The sequence below is a fragment of the Rhinolophus sinicus genome, chromosome 17 (genome assembly GCF_057876585.1).
Source record: "Rhinolophus sinicus isolate RSI-liver-muscle chromosome 17, RSI-T2T, whole genome shotgun sequence".
In the NCBI taxonomy this organism is placed as follows: Eukaryota; Metazoa; Chordata; class Mammalia; order Chiroptera; family Rhinolophidae; genus Rhinolophus; species Rhinolophus sinicus.
This window is the reverse complement of record NC_142517.1, coordinates 82271474-82284969: the sequence shown is the minus strand read 5'-3', so window position 1 is coordinate 82284969 and position 13496 is coordinate 82271474. Positions and strand designations below refer to the sequence as shown.

Sequence of the window (13496 nt, the reverse complement as noted above, 5' to 3'; positions counted from 1 at the left end):
AGAATATGTATGAATCCTTGAGCTGACTACAAGGTTGTATTCATTTAAAGGATCTCTTCCCAAGCAAGCTGTAATTACCACTATAGTTGGTTTGATAATTGCCATCCTCCCCTCCCCAACGCCCACCTCCACCTCCAAATGTCAAACGACTTTGTCAAGACAGTTCCTCGTTGGTGAAATGCTGAATTAACAAGAAAGGGATTTCTCTAATTAACCGCAGTATAGAGATAATATGGCAGGCAAGTTGTGTAACTATTTAAACTTACTTTGTACTTCAAATTGAGCAGAAGGAAAAAGGGAATTTTCAAATATATCACCATCCAGGGGAGGAAAATGATTTAAGTGGGGAAAGTATAAACTAGAGGGATGGTTTAGGGCTATTTCTAAGGTTCGCATGATTTCTCAGAGTGGTCTAAGGACCACTTTTGCGTATTCCACGCTTCCTCACCAAAGTTCTGAAACAAAATGTCCAGTGTAGGGCCAAGATATGCATTTTTAGCAAGGTTGTTCTTTTGTATATTAAGTTTGAGGCTCACTGCACTGGCAGGGAAGTGAGAGCTGAGACAGCCAATACCAGGCCTGGGATGTGTTAGAAAGGCTGGAAACAGATGCACAAACCTGGATCCAAACACCTGGACAGATAGCTTATGCTGAGCAACTTTCAGATTCACTGTGGGACATTTAGAACTGAAATGCTGAAGAAAGAGATGCTCCTGAGGCATTTATTATCTGTTTTCCCAACTAGCAATTTAGCATAAACTAAACCAGATGGGCCCAGCAAGAAGCAAAGAAACTAATTCGAGGCAGCCAAGGAGGTAGGAGAAAGATAAACCGATGTTTAAGAAGTCTTGGATAAGTTAAATGAGTAACCAGTCAAATTTGGAATGATTAGATTGGTGCAAAAGTAATTGCAGTTTTTGCAATTATTTTTAACCTTTTAAACCTCAATTACTTTTGCACCAACCTAATAAGTTTGGGTTTTTGTCTTATACACATATATTGTGTTTACTAGAAAAAAAATGATATTAACTAATCAATTTATTCCTAAGAAGTGTGTATCATCTTAAATAATTGAATGGCTGAGTTGTTAAAATCAGGTATGAGTTAATAAATAATAGTATTTCCCCCAAAATAAGACCTAGCCAAACAATCAGCTCTAATGTGTCTTTTGGAGCAAAAATTAATATAAGACCCAGTCTTATTTTCCTATAAAATAAGACCGGATCTTATTTAATATAATATAATATCGGGTCTTACATTAATTTTAGAAGACAGTAGGCAAAAAGTGAAAAAGAAGGAAGCAGGCATACAAAACTCAGAGCAAATTATTGATAATAATGGGCATTTCATTCCCCCTCCTAAACTCACTTTATTGCCTTTTGTTTGTTTGCTTTTGAGATCTTTTTTGAAAGAGCGTGTTTCTAAGGAGACCTAGACAAAACTTAATTCAATATGTTTTATGGCTTTTCTTAGATGTTTGTCTAAGAAGCAACAAAATCAGACATCATCCCCTATGTCACAAATTTGCATTGATCTTTTAATCCCTACTAATTCATATTCAGTGAAGGCTTGCTGTGTGCTTATTACCTATAAAACCATAACTAAGGTATTTGGAAATATACAGAGATGTATAAAAAATGATCTCCTGTCCTCCAGGAGCTAGCAATCGAATGTGAAACACATAAACCAATGAGTAAAACAGAGGAATAGCCACAGGCAGTCTGGAACTTCTTTGATACTGAAGTGGCAAATGAATATGCAACCACACATTCAAGTTTGCCAGCCATCCCTCTTCACTGTCCTAACTGTCCATGGGCGGTGAGCAGTCCACCCCTGCAAAAGGAGCTGTGGCTCCACAGCCAGTGACCAGATTCGTGCCTTTGATTCCTGTCCTTCATAAATAGATAGGGGTCCTTTTCAGGACTGTGTGTGTTCTGACCACGGTGGCAAGTACAAGAACAGAGGAAAGGGCTATTATTTGTTGTTGTACTGTCACTGTACAACAGTGTCAGTACACAGTGTCAGTACACAGTGTCGTGGGGGGGTCTATTCTTTACTGCCTGCGAGTGTCTGGAAGAGGAAAAACCACAAGACTGGGGCATAAGTTCAGGAAAACCTAGTGCCTTAGAGTACAAAGTATCCAGGAGGTGCAATAATAAGGCTTCCTTGGCTGAGGAGAGGGAGGGACGCTTATGTCTCATTTCCCCCACACCCTGAGCTGGATCAGATGTGAAATGTGTGGGTTGTTAGTAGATAAGTGAGCTGATTAATTTTTTTTTTACAGAAATATAGTTAAAATATCGGCTCACTTGCTATCAAACCACCAGGTCATTTTACCTTAACAGGTAGATAAAATTGTTATTCCAACTGCTCAAAGCTTTAGTAGCGTGCGGGCAGGTAGGTGGGTGGGACAGGAAAGCAGAATTGAATTTAAGTAATTAACAGGAATGACTACTTCAGTATATGACTCCTCATTTTAAATATTCACAAGATGTGTAATTACTAAGAAAACTCTTAAACTAAGCCAATCTTTTCTTTTGTTGCAGTACGCTTCCCAGGAATTAAAACTTACATAGATCCAGATACATATGAAGACCCATCCCTAGCAGTCCATGAATTTGCAAAGGAGATTGATCCCTCAAGAATTCGCATCGAGAGAGTCATTGGGGCAGGTAAACATAAAAATCTACGCTTATGAATATATGATTCCTTAATGGTTTTATAACTGACTTATCAACATAAATTTTAAAACTTAGCAGTTTTAATCATTGAAAAATTTTAAGAAATGAGAAGTAAAATGGTCTTACATATGTTATGTTATTTGTTTTAAGTTTTTAAGTGCCTTGATTCAGTTTCTAAACAATGAGAAGTCACGTAAGTTATTTTTACCATCCTATAGTCTTCTTTCAGTATGGAGATAAATTACAATAAAATGAGAGTTATTCAGGAATTTATTTTAGAAATGCAACTTCAGGAATTTTTCATAGGTTATTATAGATTTACTCAAGCCCCAATATCTATAGATATATACTGTAATTAGGATTTATATTGATGATCTTGATGCTCTGCAAGATGGAGAAGTGTTCTAAGAATCACTGAGGATAAAATTAGCTTCAATATAGTTTTGTATCATTTTAATGTAAATTTGTAATTTTCTCTATGTAGAATGTTCAAACACTCAAAGCACTATATTATTCAACTATTCTAGATAAATACCAATTTAATGTGACGCATTCTGTACGTTACTTAGGGCAGAGGCTAAGCCAATGTAACAAAGATACCCCAGAACATTGATTCCTCTTTGCAGTCCTTGACCCAAGGTGAATAATCCATCCTGGCAGAGGCACGCTCATTCAGCTCTTGAAAGGATCCGAGTTCCTTCTACTCTTTGCTACGCCTTTCCCTCGTGTATTATCCTCCTCTGAAAGGTCAAAGCTGGCTCATCTGCATGTCTGTCTTCCAGCCTGTGAGAAGAAGCAAAGGGTTCAGTTTCTTTGGCTTTGTATTTAAGGCAATTACCCAGAAATTAAAAATACGTCTATTCACGTCTCAATGGTCCAAATACAATCGCGTGGACACACTTAAATGCAAGAAAGTTTGGAAATGGAATATCTGACAAGGCAGCCATGCATAAAGGTAAAAAGGCAAGAGAGAATGCATTACCAAGTAGAAAAAGGAAACTGGATCCTGAAGGAGGATATCGGTCTCCTCTAGATGGTGGATATCTGTGCAATCCTTTGGAGAGAGCAGAACATACCAAAGCATGACTATTCCTGCCAGATATCATGTCTATGCAAACACCAAAGAAAGCACCTGATTATCCCTTGTCCCTTCCAAAGCCTTTCTTCATGAAAAGGACCAGCTAAATAGTTTGCAGGAAGCAGTGCAAAATGAAACTGTAGAGTCCTGTGTTAAAAAATGATCAAGACTTTCAAGACAGTGACAACAAAGCATTAAATCAATGGCAGGGATCTTCTAAGCGCAAAGCTCTGCCTGACTATGCCCACTGAGCTGACTCTGCTTTCCAGGGACACTGAGAACTAACCCTGTCTACAGAATTCCAGGGACATTTGGAGAGAGTCTTTTATGTCACTTGATTCCCTATGCACAGTGGGTTAGCTCCTACATGGCCCATGTCTCCCTCTGAAAGCTGACACAAGGGTTCCGTACACTTAATCCTAATGCTCACAGCCAAAAAAAAAGCTGTCATATCGGAAAGATTAAGAACCTGGACCGCAACCAGAATCTCTGCCCTCTTCTCAACATAAAGCACATCAGTACAGGCATTAAAGCTATAATTGAAAAGAGTGATTGCATTATAGTCACTTAGTCTACAGGTTCATTTTTTTCAGGCAGTAGAGGAAGACAAAAGAGAAGTTGAATAATTCCATCACACCCTATGTTTGGCATTTTTTTCCCCTCTGGCATCATGTCCTTTTATACTGCAGTATTCAGTACGCTCCTAGATTCAGTAGAAGCATTTTCTGCTGTAGCCCTCTGTGCATAAATTAAGTACCAGTGTCAAACATCATGTTGAGAGAGAAAATCAAGCATGTAAAGTGTAAACAAAGAAATTAAATTTTCTTTAGTTTTGGGGTTTTCAATAAAAATATAAATTTTGCTCTAAAAAATGTGTAACAGATACTGTCAATCTAAACAATAACTATTCATGAGACTATTTTAATATCATATTCCCCTTGCTCTGTTTAAAAGTTGTGATGGGATTCTTCTCATTTGGCAAACATAATATCTAAACCATGCAATCAATCTTGTACATCAGTGTCTCTTTTTTCATATTTACTCACCTTTGACTATTTCATCTTTCAAATTATATGCTAAGCATCCTTTTACTGTGCATCTTTAGAAAAATCATACAAATGAATGCTTTATAGGACAAAACTGTTATAACTTTCTTCTTTGTACCCCCGGCCAGTACTGCTCTGTTAATTAATCCCATTAGGTCATGTTCCTTAAAATCTCTAATTGCATGTGAAAAAAACTCATGAATGTGTGGACATTTCCCATAGCAGCAATGTGGAAAAGCATTGTTGAGTCAAACTAAAGAATTAATAGAGTTATGTAACATCTATGGCATATTTGCAAAACTGGTTACTTGCCCAACTTTTTACTTCCTTGGGTAAATACCTTCTTTGGGTTGTTTCATAGCCTTTAGTTTTTCCCCACCTATTTGCTTGTTTCTTTTCAGATGCCATTTAATCAGCATCTGCATGTATTAGGTATTCCCCTTGTAAGTGTAAATTAAAGGACTTTAGTGGCAGTAGAGATGCTGGACGGAGGTGGGTGGGTGATGGGAGAAAGAAGCAAGATATCAGGTCTTAATAATTGTCAGGTAAAAGATATTCAGGTTGATTAAGGAATTGAGAGTGGCGATAGATTCACAACTCATTGCTGAAGAGAAATTTACAAAACCTGCATGATTTTTAGCAAAGGAATAGGTAAGACTGTTTCCCAGGTTTCAGCTGGGAGACACAATATGTAATCATTAAATATTCCTTAAATGAGTTATTAAAACATGAACTCCAGAATAGCTACATTAAATTTTTAAGAAAGAAAAGAGCATGGAAAATGATATTACATCTAACCCATGACACTTCTTAACATGTTCACTGACAATGTTTATGAGTTGGCTAATGTCTACTTATAAAAGTCACTGTGCTAATTAGTTTTTTCATATTAAGTCACCTTGCTCATCAAAGACATAGGGATTCAATGTGGCTTCCACACTCAACCTCTATCCTGGGATTTTCAACTTTATAACTATCCAAATATTATGTGACAAATCCTTAGAAAAATTAATTTATCCAATATCTAGACTATATCTATATTCTTAAAATTCCCTATCTTTCACTATAAATTTTACTGTTTGTTTGAATGAGTTTTCTAGGACAACTTTTTTCTTTGTTGTATATCACTGTTCTATTTAATAGTGGCAGCTTATCTTTGTTCATCAACACTGACCTGGATTTCCATGAAAATGCACATTTCCATTTAAATGAGGTGAGCAGCTCTGTTGCATAGGAGACTATCAAGATCATCTATCTCCTTTGACTTTTTGCATCATAAAATGAAATACTGTGGCCAGAGGACTATAAAACAGAAATTCCCAGGCTACAGAGAGCCAAGTCAGATTAGGGTAGAATCATTATTTTATACATATCTTGAGATAATGAGAAAACTGGTAAACTGAATTTTAATCATGGGGTGGAAAAGGTCATTGAAAGGCTATCCCTTTTTCAGGACAGTACTGAACCTAAACCATTATAGGAAAAATTTGCCTAGCAGACTATCTATAATTTTGAAACATTATTCCACTGAAAAAATCATTCTTGTATCTCTAAGCCTATAGGACACTCTTCTTATTTTTGACCTTCCCTCTTTCCCTAGTCTTAGTGGAAATGCATAAAATCTCCCCAGTCATTCATTCTATCCCATTATCTAGACAAAACTCATTATTGCCTCCACTGTCCGCCTTATCTTCTCCTGGCTTAGTGTCACCATATTTTTTTTCTCTTCCTAGAATAGTCCAGGAAGTTTTAACTGTTGGTTTCTCAGCAATCATCTGCAGGTAAAAGAAAGTCAAAAGGACAACAAAAAAGATATAAAAGTGAGTGTCAAACCAGTGATTTATTCAGCCTAATATTTGATTCTGTTATTGCCATCTTGTCTGAGGTCAGAGTTGCACTTGATGGTATAGCAGGCAAAATTCTTTCCTTATGTACCTCTCCTGATTCCCCTGTTATCCCCAGACAGCTTCTTCTCTCTGCTTTAGAATCTATTTTTAAGTTATTTTCTTTAAAAAACCCTGATTGTCTTTATTATTTTTTGCTCTTTTATAGCTATATTATGTTTTCTTACAACATGACAATGAGAAATGTAGGCAGTAGTCTAGATGTGGTTTCACAATTTATTTTTTACAAGAAGAAAGTTGTGTTTATGGCCTATTTCCTCTCTATTTAGATGAGATGATCTTATCAGATGCAAATTTTGTTCTCATCTATTAACTTAAAGGATTTTGGTGGAGGTCAGATTAATTTTCTTTTCTATTCTTGGAAACTTCTTTGCCCTGTTAATAGATTGAAAATAGGACCAACAACAGATTCTGGCAAAATCTTTCTGCCTTTTACTCAAGAATTTCATAGGTTTCTAAATCAAATTATGTAATGGAAGATGGACTTTATCCATTCTCTATGGACATTATGATATGCATTAAAAAGACACAGGCTGAAACCAGACAGACCCAAGCTTGTGTCACAATTTGGGTACTAAATAATACTGTGACCTTCACAAATTTAGTAATCTTTCAGAACATTTCTTTGCTCCTCTATAAAATGGATTCACAATAACAATAGTTATATTGCAGGATTAATGTAAGAAGTAGAGATGACACATAATGAGGAGTAACTTAGGAATGATATCTATGATTTTCAGAGTTAGTTGAAAATTACTAATTAAAAATGAAGTTTCATTTTTGTCCTTAAATGCTTGTTAAATAAATAAATAGGGGATCAAATATATGGTGATGGAAGGAGAACTGACTCTGGGTGGTGAACACACAATGGGATTTATAGCTGATGTAATACAGAATTGTACACCTGAAATCTATGTAATTTCACTAACAATTGTCACCCCAATAAATTTAAAAATAAATAAATAAATACCTGGTTATCAACAAATACCTAATGTGAAATAAATTAAAGTACAACACAATTAAAATAATAGGAACTCAAATACATAACACATATAAAATAAAAATAAACTAGAATAACAAATTTATAGAGGACAGGTGTGAATTATAGTAGTTGTAATACTTTATATTAATAATTTGCTTGATAAATTAAGCCCAAATTATAGAACTCACTATATACTTTCTATTTACATAGTGAAATATAGAATCTTACAACACAGATTACATTGAGAATTTATTTTGTATTGAGTTTGTATAACAGACAAGGTAATCATGAAGAGTTTTGGGTTTTTTTAATAACTTACCAAAGGCATAATAATTTTTCAAAATTTTTTCCTTTGGTTTTTTCTTCTAATTTGTGTCCTAAAATATTTGGTGTAATGAAGGAAACTTGACATTTATTTTCATAAAAGCACTCCAAGGAGATAGGGGAAGACTGGGTACAGCTTGCATAGAAAGAAAAAATCAATACATCATTCTCTTAAGACTAATAGCTAAAAGAGGGGAAAAAAGACTCATATCAATTGTGATAATTTTTATACCTTACATTACTATAGCATAATAGTTATCTCTTGCTACATAACAAATTACCCTAAAATTTCAAAACAAGAGCATTCACTCTCAGTTTCTGCGGGTCAGGATTTCAGGCATGATTCTGCTCCTGCAGGGTTGCTCACAAGGTTGCAATCAAGGTGTCAGCTAGTACTGTGATCTCATCTGAAGGCTCAAGTGGGCAAAGGTCCATGTCCAGGTTCATTTATATGACTGCTGTCAGGCGACAGTCCCTAGAGGGTTGTTGCACTGAAGGCCTTAATTCTTCACTGCCAGTTGGCTGTCAAACACTCAGATTCCTGCGATGTGTGCCTCTCCAGCATAGTAGCTTATTTCATTCAAGCCAGCAAGCATGTGTGCTAGCAAGATTGAAATCATAATCTGTTGTAACCTAATCATGGAAGTGACATCACATCACCTTTGCCATATTCTGTTGGCTACAAGTATGATACTAGATACAACCCACAGGGAAGGGGAGGAGGTCACACAATGGCATGAATGCCAGGGTGCAGGGATCGCTGCAGGCCATCTTAGAAGTCTGCCTACCACAGGTACTAATTTTCCAAAGTTGAAGTTCAGTTAGAGTTTTAAGTATAATATAAATATAATAAAGATGGTAGGCACTTATTCAAAATACAATTTGGGAGATAAGGTGAAAATTGGATATAGTTCTGAATTCTCTTTTGCAAAGAAGCAAAAGGATGTTTATGCCCTAAGATTATTAATAATGCCACACACTCAAGAATGCTGCCTGAAAGACCATGTACACCCTACAATGGTTAATAGTAAGATGTGAATTACCGCCATCAATTTGATTGCATGATTTGCTTATGTCATACTATAGTTCATCTATCATAAGGTAATTAGTTGATTGTTCCCAAGTGATACTTGTGTTCTCATCCTAATTGCCTATTTATTTAAGTAAAGACTTTTGTCTTTGTAGCTTATGCAGGTTAGCTATTGATGCATAAAAAGCCATTCCAAAACTGAAAATCATTTCATTTATTCATAATTCTGTGGGTCAGCAATTTGGGCTGGGCTCAGCTAGAGCTGTGGGTTTTGTCTTCTGGTGTTACCCGGGGTTACTCTTATGAATGGTGTCTCAAGTGGACAGTGTTACTGTGAGATAGTTGATCTGAGTGTGTAGGGTCTGATGAGGGGTGACTTATTGCTGCTCCATTCTTTTCTCTTTCCTCCACCAACAGGCAAGACATGACAGTCTCAAGGCAGTGTTCGAAGCAGATGGGAGAAAGAGTTACATAACCGTGGCTCTGAACTCCTACAATGTAGTTCTTATATTTTACCTCATTCAAAGTAAATCACATGGCCAGCCCAGATGTAGTGAGACAGAGTAATAGATTCTACCTCTTGCAAAGCCAAGGAACAAGTATACAAAGATGGGAGGAATTTGTGGTCATGTTTTACAACCTTTGTTTTGTAAAACACGAAGTGAATCATTTTTCAAGCCTACTATGGATAACAAGAGTATGAATTTATTTGCTGTTTAGCCTCTAAGTCCAGTTTTGCTTTGCACTCCTAATGAATGATATTCATGTTCTCCTTGTTTAGTAAGTACTAGGTAATCTGCTTTGAGTTAGGTACTATGTAGTTTACAAGTGAAGGGGCTCAGGCTCAAGAAGGAAACTAAGGAAGTACAATATATAAGGTTAAAAAAAAAGAAGTAGAAAGGAGATAGAAAGACAAGGTAGAAGGAAGAAACCTCATGAGTGAACAAAACACATGTAAATTGCTAATTGAAATTCAAAGAATCTAGAGATCCCTGCAGACTAGGTGATCAGATTGCATCACAGAGATAGCATTGGGAAGCTAAGGAATGCCAAGATGAGGAACAGGCAGGTAAGACAGGGCAAGAGAGAAGTAGTAAAATAAGAGCTGTGGAGATTATGAAGAGGAATTTTGGACAATTTCGAGAGATTTTAGAGTTTCGTGACACAGGCTCTTCATTATATCTAATTTTTCTTCAAAGCCTAAGCTTTTCCTTTTTCTTGGTGCAAATCTAACTCTAGCTCTGCTTCTTGGCTATTAATAATAATCAGTGCCTTTTACATTTGGTGAATTTTTAGTTTTTAATGACATATAGACTTTTAAATAATTAAAGAAAAGAAGAATGAATTTTGGTTTTATTGGGCAAATAATTAAAATAAAAATAGAATGGCTTTGCCACTTCATGATTGTTCTGAGAAGCAAATGAGATGAAGTAGGTCTAACTGTCCATCCAACCTTTATCAGAAATCTGCCATTGAATGTGTTTGCCACCTCACCAGGCAGCCCACTCCTTGGAAACAGTTCCAATAAATCAAGAATCTTTGCTAGTAAAAATGTGCTTCCTTGTAACACTGTATGTAACCTTATAACACTACCCACTAGTACTTGTTCTGCAAAATTGAACTTATACAAAGTAAACCTAATCCTTCTTCTGCACTACACCTTGATCCTTCGAATATTTGAAGACAACATGTGAACCTCATAAATCTTTCTTTTCATAGCTAAATTGCCCACTTTTCAACCATTTCCATCTGACATGATTTCTGGACACTTCATCATAGTGAGAGGATTCCTCAGGAGAACTAAAGTTTTTCTCTAAGTCTTTCCAGAATTGAACCCAATATTCCAAATATTTTCTAATCAATGCAGAAAACATGGGCTACTAACCCTTTCCTACAGTGTCTCAATTATTGCAGCCTGAGTTTGCGCTTGCTTTTTGAACAGCTGCCACACACTGTTGGCATAGAGAGAGCTTACACCAGCTTATCCCCCGTGGTCTTTCCCAGATGAGTTGCTATTAAACCAGGCCTGTTTCTATACTTGTCCAATGACTTTATGATGCTGAGTACAGGCTATATTTTATTTATACGCCCACACTATATATCTGTATAAACCATATACTGCGTTCTCTGTGTAGCCATCCAAGGATATATATTTTTCTCATACTCTCGTTTTATAAATATTTCTATTAAATTTCATCATGTTTCTTAGGTGAATTTACCCAAACTGCCCAGGTCTTTCTCCATCTCAGTTAGATCAGCCAGTGGAATTATCGTTCATATCATCCCTGAGTTCTTCTGCTTTGCAAGTTCGTTATGTGTCTTTAACATAACTGAGCTCAGAGCTCTCTAGGCAGCATTTATTTAGTACGCTCTTTAATTTGCTTCTCATTTGGATAATTATGTTGGCCTTGTTTGAATTCTGTGTTTTATAGACACCTATCCCTCACTCTATAGAATCTTTGATGATGAAATTGTACCCAGTCCATGTACATCTTTTTTAAACTACCACCCTAAAGTTTAATATCTACAACTATGGCCAAGGCTTTTTTCTGGGCTGTTAGGTATCTCAAAATGAAAATGGTCATTTTTTTCCTCCCCAAGTTCCCACCCTCTTACACCTTGTAGGTCTTTATTCAGAATTAAGGCCAAATAACAGTCTCTGTTGACTTTTTGAAAGATAGAAACAGCAGCTAGACAAGTACTTATGATCATTTATAACCTCTCATTTATTGCTTTCATGGTGGAGTAAATAAACTCACAGGATGGGAAGGTGTGTAAATGGAAAATTTTGATAATCTGTTCCTCCCAGAATCTTTTTTATGGTTCCCTCCCTGTCTTCGTCCTACCTAGAAAGGTAGCCAGTCTCTCTTTGATATTAATAGTAAGCAAGAGTTATTAAATGTTTACATGTTTGAAGCAAGCTTTACTTGTATTATCATCTCTTTCAATCCTCACAAAGCTAAGAATCACATATGAACATTTTACAGACAAGAAAACTAAGACTTAGAGAGATTAAAGTACTTGGTGAAAAAGATTACTATTATTATTATTACAAAGCTGGTTGGCTTGATAATAAAGGCAAATTCAAGCCCAGAGTAGTCTGAGTCCAGAGTCATGCTCTTAGTGACTGCTACTTTATTGGAAATAACCTTTTCCATTTGTGAATCTATATTTCCTCCATAAGAATATCTTCTGCTGGCACTTGTGCAATTGCTGTTTCTTAAACTACCCTTCACTGCCACACTCTCCACCTATTTTAGGTAAATTTTACTGTATCTTGCTTTAATTCCAGCCATCTGTCAACCTGTGAGAAATCACTTCTCAGCTTCATGGTGTGAAGACTGCATACTAGCTGCTGATCTGTTTCAGTGATTTGCAGGGGTAGAATGGATTCTCACTCTAAGTGCATTGTTACACAAAAAGCCAAGTGTCTGAGCAGGGCTGACATTAACTTGGATATTGACTATTGTCATGAGGTTATTCTTTAGGGTGAGATCACACATTTCATCTGAAGCATGATTCACAGGTTTTCATATGCCATGTCAATCCATCAGCAAACCCTGTCAGCTCTGCCTTCATAATCTATCCCAGTCTCCAACCATTTTTTACCACTTCACAGCTACAACACTGGTCCAACCCATCGGCATATCTCCTGGCCTCCTTTCTCCTATCTTTGTGCCTCTGTGTTACCAGCACCAGAAGATTTCTTGAAGTGTAAACCAGATTGTGTCACTCTCTGCTGAAAACCCTCCAATGACTTCTTGATTCACTCAAAGTAAAAACTCTTTGGAAACAATGGCTTCCTTGCTCTTCTGCAAACGTCCTTCCTGCATTCCCATCTCAAGACCTTTGTACTTGATGGTCCATCTGACTTAAAAGCTCTTAGTTCCAGTAACACCATGGCTACTTTCTCACTCCCTCACTCCCTCCAATTTCTAGGACATTGTTACTTGACCAAAGACACCTTTCAGGAGAGTAGCAACCTTCCTCTCACACTCCTTTTTCTCCTTACTTTTTTTCTGTATCAGTTATTTCCAGCTGACATATACTTGTTTTGTTTTTCTTATTATCTGTCGTACCTGACTCTCCTATTCACTGCTGTACCCTCAGCCCTTTAAACCATACTTGACATGTGATATCGTATTTGCTACATAAACTTTAATGAATGGATGTAGAATTCATAATTTACAAAAATGATGAAAGTATTTATTCATTAAATGACTTTTGTTTTCAAAAAGCTTATCGCCTAGTGTAAGATTGGGGTGAGGAAAGAGAAATAGTAATTCACCTTATGCATCCCCAGGGTTAAGTGTTATCATGGAGGCACGATAAGGATGCATCATCCTCTAGGAGAAAAGGTGTACTAGTTAAATTGAGGGATCAAGGAAGGCTACCCAAGAAATGACTGCATCCTGAAGGGATTGAAGAGTAAATGAAGAGTGTGAGGAGAA

At 36.5% G+C, this 13496-nt stretch overlaps 1 protein-coding gene across 1 annotated transcript in view; it reads left to right on the top strand.

Annotated features, from left to right (window-relative positions):
* Window positions 1–13496, top strand: part of EPHA6 (EPH receptor A6) — an 860810-nt gene that overhangs the window by 602929 nt on the left and 244385 nt on the right. Inside the window, 1 exon segment of the mRNA XM_088794040.1 lies at window positions 2547–2672. Within this exon segment, the coding sequence (XP_088650166.1) occupies window positions 2547–2672 (126 nt within the window).